At 52.1% G+C, this 12950-nt stretch overlaps 1 protein-coding gene across 2 annotated transcripts in view; it reads left to right on the top strand.

The window, feature by feature from the left end:
• Positions 1 to 8504, top strand: part of POC1A (POC1 centriolar protein A) — a 116123-nt gene extending 107619 nt beyond the window's left edge. For both annotated transcript variants that reach the window (XM_006876017.1, XM_006876018.1), the window contains one exon: positions 8291 to 8504. In XM_006876017.1, coding sequence (XP_006876079.1) covers positions 8291 to 8389 — 99 coding nt within the window. In that variant the 3' untranslated portion in view covers positions 8390 to 8504. The remainder of the gene's footprint in view (positions 1 to 8290) is intronic.
• Positions 8505 to 12950: the final 4446 nt, after the last annotated feature.

Raw genomic sequence — 12950 nt, 5'->3', positions numbered from 1 at the left:
CAAAAGAGGGAACAAGTCTTTACAGCAAGGATCATTCCCACCCCCTCCATACACAGAGTAGCCAGGGATGGGCAACTTGGACATTGACTACCTAAAATGTGGGTGCTACAAAGGCAAGAAGTGACTGGCTTACAAACTTTCAAGAAGGAATCTAGATCCAGAGGGCATGGAGGAAGGTAGAATCTCCCCTGAGTGTATCCAGTCTGTCTGGGTGGGACTGATGAAAGGAAATGCAGATAGGTCTCTTGTGATACAATCAGTAGTGAATAATTGTTATCAGGACTGATTGTGAGCTTTGGAAATGTAAAGGTAGACGTTTTGTAGCAAGGAGGGGAGTGATTAACTTTGCAGTCCAGGAGCAGAGGTCCCTGGGACCATGAAGGGAGAAGAGTAGAAAGCAGGACCCTACCCAGAGAAGCAGTGATGCCTGAGATGGAGGCAGAGACGATGACGTGGAGAGATGAAGTGGCTGGGGACTTTACACCCAGAGAGGGAGAGGGGCTCTGTGCTGAGGCTGGGGGTGGGGGATGAGGGGTGGGGCAGGCTTGCAGGGTATACCCTTTGTTTGGTTGATGATGCATGGAGGGGATTGTAACCATGGTAATGAAACGATATACAATGAGATGAATGTAAAACTAATGTTTTCCCATGTAAACTATCACATAATTCACAATAAAACATTTAAAAAAAAAAAAAAAAAGACAGTTACTAAACCCAGGGAGGTTGGGAAGAATTTCTTTAGAAATCTAGAGTTTTTTTGTGGACGAGCTTGTGTGATCATGGGTGAGTTAGTATGTTTGATGGCAGTATGGGAGGGAATCTCCAGTTTCTCCCCAAAAGTATGGCCTCAAAGCTTTTAATCTCCAGATCAGGCTTGAGGTGGGGAAGGAAGAGACAGGGCTGGCCCCTCTTAACTGCCAGCTTTCTTCTCACCTCCATTCCCTCAAGCCCAGGGGTCCCAGGCCCACATTAGGTTGAGAGCTCCTCACTAGCAGTCTCCTTCTCATCTCCTTCTCGGAAGAAAGGCTGCCCTTTGACCTCAGGGACCTGGCTGGGCTGCAGCCCCATGGCACTTAGGGTGGGCATTGTGCACCTGGCAGTTAGTGTATACCTAATGGATGCCAGACACTGGCCTGGGACTGGGAATAGAGTAGTGAGCAAAAACAGACTAACCCTTCGTCCTGTGGCATTAACATTCAGACTGACGATGCCAACAAACCACGTGAGGGCTAGCATTTATATCCTCTGATTCGAAGGGTACAGACCATTAGGCACTAGACAGAGGCTGGGGCCAGGAGGCAGAGTTTTGGGTGGTGGGAAGGTCTGGGCTCAGAGTAGGAGCCCCTAACGTAGAGAGCTGGGCTGGCCCCTCTGGCCGAAAGTCACTCGTGACTCACAGTGACAGGTTGGCAAGGGCACCATCAGCAAAGCAGTCTTTTCAAACACATAGACATACACCGAGAGACAAAGATGGAGCTGACAGGAGACACAGCAGAGCTGGGATGGTGTAGGTAGTGGGCCCCGCAGATAGCTCACAAGACCCCACAGCAAAGAGATTCCCTTTTTATTGCATCTGTTTCAGATCTTTAGATTCCAAATGTAGTCAAAAGCATGCTACAGGGGAGATTAATTCCACATTTTCCGTCTTTGCATTGAAACCAAAGAAAAGTTAGAAATTCTGTGCAGTATAGCCAAGACCAGGGCCATTGAGCCAATGACCAGCCTGGAACGTTGACTTGGCACAATTACCCTCAGTGGTGTGGCTGGCAGCCGTGCCCCCTCTCTGATACCTAGAGCAACTGGAGCTCTCCTCCCCCTATCTGGTTCCTGTCTTGTAGGAAGAAGGACCTGAGAGCCCCAGCCCCTCCAGGGAGAGACTGACTAGGGGAGCCCAAATCAACCACACGCCTGGAAATGATTAAAAGGAACTTTCTGTCACAGGAGAACTTTAAGAAGCAGCCAGAGCACCACGTGCCCTGATGGCTCAGACCCTCCCAAGTCTGACCACAGGCTGCCTTCCTTGGGGCCTTTTCAAGTCTCATCTGTGCCTAGGTTTCCCCTGCAGCCCAGAGTCTGGCCTTGGCCCCCGAGAGGGCAAGGACTGGGGCCTCGTGTTAACCACAGTACACCCCTGGCATAAGCCAAGTGTTACATAAATATTAGCTATTAATAGGAGTAGTAATCCTTACAGCAACTCTACAAGAGATTGCTTCATGGGGGCTTCCTGTGCCCAGCACTTCCCCTACTCACAACCATTTTAGCCCTCTTGTCTTATGTCCTGTCTTGCTCCATTCAGAACCCAGTCTCCTGGCTTTCCAGCTAGACTGCCAGTCCAGGCCCAGGTCACTCCCCTCACTACTGTGCCCCTGCCCAGTAGAGTGCTTGGTGCTCTAATGCTTTCTTGGTGAGGCTCATGGCTTCATGTCAGCTCTCTGCCTCTTTCCACCAGGCACTTCTGCAGCCTGCCTGTCTTCTGTCTCATTGAGGAGCCCCAGAAGGGAGCCTCAACCATAAACACCAACACCACTGACCAGAGAGGGCCCGTGCACCACCTCCGGCTCTGCCTGAGCAGGAGAGCAGAGGTGGGGCAGTGCTCTGAGGAGGGGCTACTGGGAAGCAAGGCTGCCCTAGAGCTGGTGGGGATTGTGGTACAGTAGGAAGCTTTTCCTAAGGAACTAGCTAAAAAGCTGAGAAATGCAGATAGAAGCGTTCAGTTCCCTTCTTCCTTCTTCCTTCCTCTAAAATATTATTCATGATTAGTCAGAGCAGAGCGTGTCAAAAGCCGGCCCAAGCAAGACTGGCGCTGCAGCTGCATCCCAGGAGTCAGAGCTGTGTCTTGTCTGCTGCACATGGTGGGCATCTGGCAATTGTGTGGGGTGAATGATGTTGGTGGAGGTCCCAAGGAGGCTCATGAGGACCCATGTGTGTCTGTAGCCGTTCATGTACTATGCTCCCACCCCCTCACCCCCCACCCTTGGCCTCGGTAGTTGTGGAGAAGTTGGCACCACCACCACCCCACTGCTATCCAGTAATTCTGACTCATAGTGACCCTGTAGGGCAGAGTACGCTGCTATGAGACGTTACAAGGAAACTTTTAGTTCCGTTTTTCCGCGCCTTTTTTGAAACCCTCTTGTACAGTTCCAGGTCTCCCACTGTATTTGCATGTGGGATACTTGTGAATGACCTCAGCAAAGGTGGTGGTCACAGTGGCTCTGGGAGGTGGAACAGTTATTACAAGAGGGTTGGCTCTGTGGGTAGCACTGTGTGCCCTTGGTCTATATTCTGAAGCATCGACTCAGTCCCTTTTCAGTACTTGTTATGGGACCAGGTGACTGTGGTCCTCTCCAGAGCTAAGCCTCTTCTCCCAGTGTTCATTGGAACCATCACTCCGAGACTTGGCCACAGATGCCCAGGAGCACCGGTCTCCTTGGTTGTGTCCACTTAGATCTGTGAGTCTAGGGAGACCTGCGCCCATCAGGTGGAGACTTGTCCTTTTCTGGCACCTTCCCCATATTCCTTGTGCTCACTCACTTCAGGCTAACCCCACTAGGTTCTTGACAATTTCCAGAGTGTGCCAAGCTCTTCTCTGCCTCAGGGTATTTGTACCTGCCAAACCTTCTGCTTGGAATATACTTCCTATGGTCCATCTTGTGGCTGAGCGTTGTCTCCTCACAGAGACCTTCTGGACCCTCTGTCTGAGTTGCAGATCTCTCCTTCCCAGGTCTGCCAGAGCAGGTGAGACATGTCAGGGCCCTATGCTTCACCTGGGGCTCAGCTCCTGTGACCCAGACAGCCACGCCTGATCCTCTACTCCTTGCCTTCTCCCCAAACACAAAATGAACTGGGAATGAAAAGAGAGACCTAAGAAGAAAGCAGAAATGAGAACTGGGGTGAAGAGAGGAAGAAAGAGCCGAAGAAAAATGCAGGACAAGCCCTTTTCATGAGGAGGCCAACAGGACAGAAAGCAGGGACCTGGGAGGGAGGTGGAAAACAAGAAGGAAGGGACAAAGGAAAGTCTCTGAGCCACAAGGCAGTGAAAGTGTGGGCAGGAAGGGACTGCATGTCTCTTATGGGGCTAGAGCCCCTGCCCTATGGCAAGTCAAACCTGCCTTCATTCTGTTTTGACGTCCCACTTTTGTGGGAAGCAGTGGAACATTCTGGGAGCATTAGATTCTCATCTAGCCCATGCAATGCCCAGGACCTTCACACCCCACTCTAGCTGTGGGGTCATGCAGAGGCCTTGGTCACTTATCTCTGACATCTTAAGGAGTCCTAGATGCCAGAGTCCCTGGCACACAAGCCATAGGAGCTGAGGTCAACCACTTTTGAAGCAGGCACATCAAAACCCATCTGGGTGCTCCATCTTGTGCAGGGCACCCAGACTGGCCAGGTTAGGCAGTCGTGGGTGAATGGGACAATATGGCAGGCAGACTCAACATTGTTCTGGGTCCTGCAGCCCACAGAGCCACAGCAAGCCCTCGCTAGATCCCTAGTCACATGACGTACAGAAAAGGGGCATCTGAGGCCACAAGGTATGGAGGAGGGCTGTCTGTCAAATGCCCCAGTGGTTGTGCTCCACTCCCACTTGGAGTTGAGGGGTCTGGGTGCCAGACATGCTGCTGAGGACTGGCATTTCGGTGCAACTTCTTTGGGCACCACTTTAATTCTTAGGGAACTAAAAATAAAAGCCTGTCACTTTAAAATTTGCTATTTTTATACCATACTCAGAAGGCCCTTCAGGGTGTTACATGAAACGTCTTACACATCTTAAACTGTGAGCAAGAGAAAACGCACGCGCCTTGGTACCGTTGCCCCAGTAAGAGGCAGATCACAATGGTTTCTCTTCCCTAAGCAGGAAAATGATGGTTCAAATAAAATGGCATTGTTCAGTCTCTCCCTGGAGAGATTAAGCAGATGAGTCAAACTGGCAGTCCCGCCCCAAGCCCCAGCTCCTAGACCACTGTTCAGCTGCTGGGAACAGCCCAAGCTGACTTCTCCGCACATTCTTGCTTTTGGGCTCCCAATGATGACTCTAGCACCCTCCTGTCCATCAGACTGTCCGGCTGGGCCCTCAGCTCACCTTCACTGGATTCTCTCTCTCCCCTCACTCCTAGCAGTGAGGGTAATCTCAGAAATGCAAGATAACTGGCTTCTCCCCAGACATTAGCCTCGGCCCCTCTAGCTGACTTCTCGGGCATCTCAGAGGCCAGTACTCTACCTCTCCATGTAGGATTGGTTCTGGTACTGTGATCTCATCTCCCCAACCTGACCCACCATGTGCTGGTGTTGGTTCCTACCTTGTAGAAGTCTCTAGTTTATCCATACCTGTCCCTTCCCCCTCCCCCATCCAGGCCACCATTGTACCGTTTCATTTTACCTGCATCTCACCTCCTCCCCCCCCCCGAGTATAAAGCTGTTTCCCACACTGACCCCACGTAACAGCCAGAGAGCTATCATCCCCTAGCCACCTCCCTGCTGCTCTAAGGGTGAAGGTGAAGCTGCCTGCAGGGCCAGCCTGCTTGACCTCCCCACAGCCTCCTCTCTGTGCTCCAGCACACTGGCTTGCCTTGGTCCGGTCCCTCGGATTCCCACACTCCCTCCCACGTCGGGGCCTTCGTGCACACTATTCCCTTTATCTGATGCTCCTCTGCCCTCTTGCCTGGTGAACTCTGCCTTGGCTGTCGCTCATTCCTTATTTTTTCCACTCACTACCTTGGCCTGCAATGACTTAGCATTTGCCTCTTCAAATGGTATATTCGGTGTGTACCTGGCCATGTGTGCCTACACTATTGCTGCCTAGGCACAGACCAGCTCAGGAGGTGCTCAGTGAGTGAAGGGCAGGGGTCAGTAAACCTTTTCTTAAATAGTAAATATTTTAGGCTTTGTGGACCATACTGTTGTGTCAACTACTCAACCCTGTCATTTGTACAAACCAAAATCCATCCCTCCCTGGCTCCAAGACCACTGAGGGGCTGGAAAGATCAGATATGGCTGGCAGTGAGTTTATCCCATATGGTGATTTCTACCCAGCACCTTAGCAGAGCAGGCAAGGGGTTAGGAAAGGGGATACCAAGCAAATGGATGACTCTTCCAGCAGTTTGCATAGGGTGGGCAGAATCCAGAAGGTAGCAGGAAGAGGGGATGCAGGTTTAAGGGGTGGTTGGCTTTTTAAAAAGCCAGTTTGCCCTGGTAGCACAGCAGATTAAGTGTTTGCCTATGAACCAGAAGGTCAGTGATTTAAACTCACCAGCTGCTCAGCAGAAGAATGATAGAGTAGTGTGCTTCTGTGAAGAGCACAGCCTTGGAAACCCTATGAGGTAGTTTTACTCTGCCCTGTAGGGTCACTATGAGTGGGAATTGGCTTAACAACAACAGGACTTAAAGGGTTTTGCCCATAATATGCTATGAAGAATGCCCTCAAAGCTTCAGAATGGTGAGACACCCCCCCACCTAGTGGAGGTCCCTCTGATCAGGGGCTGATTGTGAAATAGATGATACTTTTCTGTTCAGCAAATGGCCCCATTCCTATTGAGCTGACATACAGCCCCTACAGGGGACTAAGTGGAGACCTTGTGACAGTAACACAGTAGATGTTGATGGTGTGGCTGTGGATGGCTGATGCTCTTTTTGGTCCCAGAGACCCAGGTTCACTGGAGGCCCCCAGGGGCCAGGGCTGCCTGGGGCATACATGCATCTTTTCCACATGTATTCTGGAGGAGCACTGTTTCCACATTTGGAATTTGATTCTCAGTAAAAAGAAGTTTTAAAAAAAGGCAGAAGAGGAAAAGCAGCAGGCTTGGCTCCACTGTGGCCCTGAGTCTGAGGCCATCGGAAAAAGTCTGGATGAAAAATGATTTTGGAGCTTGGCTTGGTGTGCGTTTTGCAGCAGCCAGTGGAAACTTCCAGGAATGCTGCTCCAAGCCAGCCGGGGGCTGTTTCCGCCATCACTTTTACGAGCTGGAGACCCCCCTTCCTGGCTGGATGGCCAGCAGTCAGGAAATAAGACAGCCTTTTTCAACCCAGCTCTTCCTCTCAGGGTGCAGTCCATATTCCATGGGCAGCGACTTTTCTAGGCCCTGTTCACCGAGCTTAGGTTTGGAGCCCCAAAAGCCCTGACCAACTCATTTAGAAGGGGCCAGCTGCCAGGCGGAATGACCTCCATGAGCCACTGACATATGCACTGAGTGCCGCAGGATTTATAGCAGTCTTACTGGGGAAATTCCCTCCCAAATACTTCACTGTTTTAATAAACGTCTGAAGGAAGAGTTTTCTTTGCATGGGGCTAAAGCCCAGAGCTCTCATGGAGCCTTGGGAAAGGTGACACTACATCGTGGGAAAGCTGGGGTAGTCCAGTGGTTGAAATTAGTAGAGTTTGGTTTCATAATCCAGGCCCTCATGATGCCATAGACTGATGGCCGTCAGAAGGGAGCTCATCATAGTGGCCAGTGTGGGTCAAGGTCAACGAGTGCTGGGTGGGCATGTGATTGGAGGCAGGCCTTCAGTGGGAGTGCCTGAGGTCAGTGGGCCAGCCCCTCTTCCAGATGCCTCTGCTGACATTCTGTCAAAAGCCAAAGGAGTTAGGTGGGTGTTCACAGGCTCATCTAGGAACTGTATCTGCAAGCCTCCCTGGCCCATGAAGTACATATAGCTCCCAGTGGCTGGGGGTATTCAGCAGTCCAGGTACCTGGTCCCCTGGGCCAGCCATTGTGTGGGAATGTGGTAGGGGGAGCAGGACTCTGTCTGATGGCTAGCATGAGGCAAGCTGGGCACCCCAAACTGAACGGGCACCATGCTGCAGCCCCCTCACTCAATCCTCAGGACTGCCATGAGCTAGTCAGCATCTTCCCATGCACAGGGGAGAAAGCATGCTCAGAGATGTGGAGCTGTCCATAGCCTAGCTCACAGATGGTGGGCCTCACTGGACTCCCTCCCAGCCTTTGTCTCCATCAGCCTAAGGGCCCCATGAAATGAATGACAGGCTTGAGTCATGGGCAGGACACAGGTGGGACACTTTCATTTGGGAGGGGGTCTTTTTCTTACCTCTGAAATGGGTGTTCCATCTTATAGATTTTGTTGCAATTGCTTATGTATATGGTCTGTCACAAAGGAGAAGCTGGTTCTGCTCCAGAACACCATAGTCTGACTGGCAGACCATCAGGGGGCTGTGGGACCTTCTGCCCCCACAGCACCTGACTCAGGCCACTGAGTGAAGATTAGCCGGAGGGGATCCCCAGGGTAGCCTGGAAGTCCCCTGTTGCTCCACTGACCCTGACCCACCATTGATTTGCAGACAGTCTCCATCCTGGAGCAGCGTTTGACACTGACGGAAGACAAGCTGAAGAAATGTCTGGAGAACCAGCAGCTAATCATGCAGAGAAAGACAACGTGATCAGAGGAGCAGAATCAAGTGCTCAGTCGATTTGGTGGTGGCAGACTGGAGATTTGTATTGGGACTTGGGTGAATAAGTAAAGGGGACTTAGCTCTATGGGACTCACATCCCTACCCCAGCTTCAGGGGGCTATATAGGCTTCTCCCCACCAAATGGAGGGCCCTGTGGGAGGGGCCAGCCTGCCTGCCAAGACCACGTTTGCTCCTGGTGCCTGAGGACTGAGTTCAGTCGCTCTTCTGAGGAGGTAGTCTTACTCACCGTCCTGGTGGTTTTCCACCTTCTCAGCCATACTCCTGGCCCTTCCCACCGCTGCAATAGGTCTGAAAAAAGGTCTGGAAGAGACCTGAGTCAGGTTTGTAGCTTTGCGGTGGTCCTGTGGTCCTGAGTTCTGTTCTCTATAGACACACTGTAGCCATGGTGGCTCCTCCTCCCTGCAGGTGTGAGGGCAGAGCAGTCTGAGAATTAAAGCTCACTTTGCAGAAATGGCTTGTTATGGATGTAAACTACTCGGTCTTCCTGCCCCGGGGCCCATAAAGGATAATGAAAATGGCCAGTTGGGAGGGCCCTGCTGAGTCACCTCTGAGGTCCAGGACACCTTTATTTGGAGCCAGCCATTAAGGGTGTTGGAGAGCAAGGGCAGCTGGAGCCCCTGCATACCACCTGTCTCCTACTGGCTGGCCCCAGCTGGTTCTTCCAATAGGGAACCGGAACCTCAAGAACTTCCATTTCCATTTGTTCATGAAGGTTTCCCAAGGTTCCTTCCTCGGTTTCTGTGCTGGGAAAGACCAGGCATGAACATTCTATGTGCTTGGGGTCCTCTATGCCTTAAGCCTTTCAATGTCCTGGGGTACCTTCCCTGCCCTGGCATGGGGTGAGTTATGATGTGGGGATAAGAGGTGGCAGGCAGGAGGAAGCAGTATGGCTTCTTCCTGGAAGTCAACAGTGCCACAGAGTTCATGGGTTTCCCACCCTCTGTGGCTTCCAGGTGGCAGCAGAGCCTGGCCAAAGTTAACGTCTCAGAGCCTCAGGGTCTTTTTGCATAATGTCGTGACACCCACCTGTCTAGGGAGCTATAAGATATGTTCTCAGAGTAGATGGAAGAAGAGGCCAGCCTGGAGCTCAGAATGTTCTGGAGGTTGCCAGTGTGTGAAGGAGCCTAACAAACTTGTTGGTGGAACTGGCAGGTGAGGTCCTCAGCTCTCCTGCCACTGTTGTAGCTTTCAGAGCTACCAGATGTTGAGGGTCTGATGATTTGAGTTGAGCAGGCAGCTGAGGACAAGGTTCCATCCAGAGATGCAGATGATGGCTGCCTTGATGGGGGCAGCAGGACCCGAGCAGGGTCTCTGTGGTATTCTGTGCTGGTTCTTGCTCACAGGCAAGACCAGGGATGCTGCAGTCCTTGTCATCATTTTGTCTTTGAAATTCATCTCCCTATACCTGATGGCCTCTTAGGGATCCTAGGGAATGGTTTTGAAGGTGGTAGCGTGTTGTTTGTCCCCTGGTTGTCTGTTGCCAATGGAAACTCCACTCCCATGGATCCAGTGATCAGATGTAGTAAATAGTCAGGAGTTCTCACCCCAACCAACACACATATTGTAAGATGAAGTCAAGTGCCCAGACAGAGGCAGCTAGGAGACGCCACGCATGGCTTTGCTAGAGTGGCTAACCCGGACCCTCCCCTGTAGATTTGTTTATTTACAGGCTCTGATATATACAGTGTCTTAGGTGATTTGCTTATAGACAGGTCCTATACCTGTATAGATGACAGCAGTTCTCAGTGCATAGAACCACCAGCCAGACCTGGAATTGGGAGGAGAGGACCCCACTTTCCTTCAAGCCTGGAGGTCAGTGTGCATCACCATGCCCAGGGCAGAGCTGCGCAGGGCTGCAGTTCTCATTTTTATCCAAGTTCTTCCAAAAGGAGTTGTTCTTGCTCATATGGGGCCTGACCCAGACACAACACTCTTCTAAGGGGGGTCCAGGGCTCTGACCACTGGGAACTGCCTAACTAGACACAGTTTCTGGTCCCCACCCCAACCTCTGCCTACACAGCCTGACCCTGTCTGGGACAGAGGCCGGCAAGAGTAGGTATAGGGCCTCCCAGCAGAGGGAGCTCCCCTGGGTGGGCCCAAGGTGGCTTGGCAGACAGGGCCACCACCAGGGCCCACCCACATGTGTGCCTTTTGGGGTTGAGGGCAGCATGACAAGGCCTTTCTTGTGGGCATCTCCTAGAGTGACAGTCCCTGTCAGCCTTACCCTAGGGTTCCCATGCGGTTTAGGCTACAAAAGCAGCCCTTCTGGAAATGCCTACACCTCCCAATCCTGTCATCTCCCTTCATACTGGATTTTGGTAAGTGAGCTCCCAGAAGGCCAAGTTGCAGGCATTTGTCTTTTTTTATTATAAGATGAGGTGAGGGGGTTTGGGGTTAGGAAATACATCTCGGCAGGAATTCCCATCACCACCCATCTCCTTGCCCTCATTTTATTAATAAGGGCCAGGAAGATTTAAATTGCTATTCTACCTGTGCTTTATTCTAGTCTCGAGGTTCTAGGAATGAACCTACACTTACAGGAGTCGAGGGGGACAAGTCAGGTGGGCCTGGACAACTAAGCCAGGCAGCCCCCAGGATAAAGCAGTTGCTTCCAACTCTGACCAACCCCTGACAAGCCCTGAGTCTCCTCTTCCCAGGAGCTGCTGACAGGCTGCATGGGTGGGTACCCCCAGCCTGTGGCCCTCACATCCACAGTGCTCCAGAGGGGGAGGGGACAAGATGTCTCACTCCAGGGATCTGGGCATTCCTCGCCCTGCACAGTCCTGGCTCCTCTGTTCCTCCACCTGCCTGTTCTCAGTTTCATGACGTCCTATGGAGTCAGGCCTGTCAAGTCCACTGCCCTGGTCACTCTGCCCCCTATTAGCTTAGTGGCCTTGGTTGAGTTCCCTAATCCTTTTGCTCCTGTTTCTCAGCTAGCACCTGTCTTGTTGGGCCATGTGTACACACCAGGTGATTGCAGCAGTGTCTGGCACCGAACAAGCATGATCATAGTGGGACTGGTGCTATTGTCCCACCAGCAGCTGCTGGGGGGCCTCTGGTAGGTCATGTCCCTTCTCTGGAACTTAACTCTGGAAAGTTGACAGTCCTGGGCGCCCCCAGGTTCTGGTACTCAAGTTGTCGTGTTTGCTAAGTGTCATTGAATCGGTTCCAACTCATAGCAACCCAGTCTAGGGTTTCCAAGGAGTGGCTGGTAAGTTTGAACCAACAACCCTGTGGTTTAAACCAACCTTGTGGTCCAGTGCTTTATCCCATAGTGCCACACCGGGACTCCGATACTCACGTAGCCAAAGTCAATGTCTTCTGATCCTGTGGCACCCCCACCTGAGTATTACAGGTGGGAAGGAGTGAGTTGGGCCAATAAGCAGTAGGCTCAAGGCAGCCTCTCCCCACTTGGGGAGGGCCTGAAGCACACGAAGGCCACCTCTTGTGCTGTCACCACTAGGGAAGCACAGGCTTTTGGGTGGGTGTTTGTGATTGCCCGGAATCCCGGAAACCCAGCCCGCTGAGCAAGCGAGAGCCTGGTGAGTCACACTGGCCCTGTTGTCCTGGCTCCCTGTCATTAACCTCATCTTCTTCCTAAATGATTTGCACAAGATTGGCCCCTGATGGCTGCAGCCTTAATTGGTGTGTGGCCATTTAAGGAGGACAAGAATCTACCCAGCACCCCCCACTCCACCGCACTTCCCAGGCTGTTGAGGAGGAGTGGTGTTTGCTAAAGCAACAGCGGTGGCTGGTGGCAGCCCTGAGTCCTAGGGCGGGCATAATCCACTTCCTGTGAGCATTGCCTCCAGCACAGATCCTCTTCCCATTGTAACTGCCCTGGCACCATGAGCTCACTCATTCCACCACTTTGGGGTAGTGCCTTTCTGAAGGCTTCACCCCTACCCCCTTTACCCAGAGGACCCAGAACATGAGGTCCCATGGCCACACTTTAAATGAAACAAGTCATCCCAGAGAGCCTGCGGCAAAGCCATTAGGAGCTTCTGTGCTAGCCCCTCCTCTGACAGGAGCTGCCTGTGTGGAAACACTGTCCCAGCAACCTATTTATAGAGCCGGGAGCCTTCTCACTTTAGGTAAGGCCACCTAGAGTCCCTCAGCCTGGAATGCTTCCTGTGGTAGGACCTCCACCCCACCCCACCCCTGCTCTCTCCTACTGCCCACAGGATATCTGCATAGGAACTTGGTAGGAGAGGAAGTGACGTTCCAGTTTCCCGTTCTTGGCCCCAAGCTTCTCTTTCAGTACAAGTATGTGTTCCTGAAGGTGGGATTTTGATGTCTTTCATAGGTACTAGGTAGGCACTCTGGCCACAGGAGCTGGGCCCTTGCTGAGCAGTAACATCCACCCTTTCCCATCCCCATCCTAAACCAGTCCTGGGTGTCCCTCAACCCCAGCCCACATTTATCCAGTAGATGCTGTTCTCCTGGGCTCAGGCCTTGTTGTTAAGTACTGTTGAGTCAGTTCCAACTCATAGTGACCCTGTATAGGGTTTCTGAAGAGTGGCTGGTG

Source organism: Chrysochloris asiatica, unplaced genomic scaffold (assembly GCF_000296735.1).
Source record: "Chrysochloris asiatica unplaced genomic scaffold, ChrAsi1.0 scaffold00350, whole genome shotgun sequence".
In the NCBI taxonomy this organism is placed as follows: Eukaryota; Metazoa; Chordata; class Mammalia; order Afrosoricida; family Chrysochloridae; genus Chrysochloris; species Chrysochloris asiatica.
The sequence above is the reverse complement of the archived record's forward strand: the minus strand, read 5'-3'. Positions and strand labels throughout refer to the sequence as shown.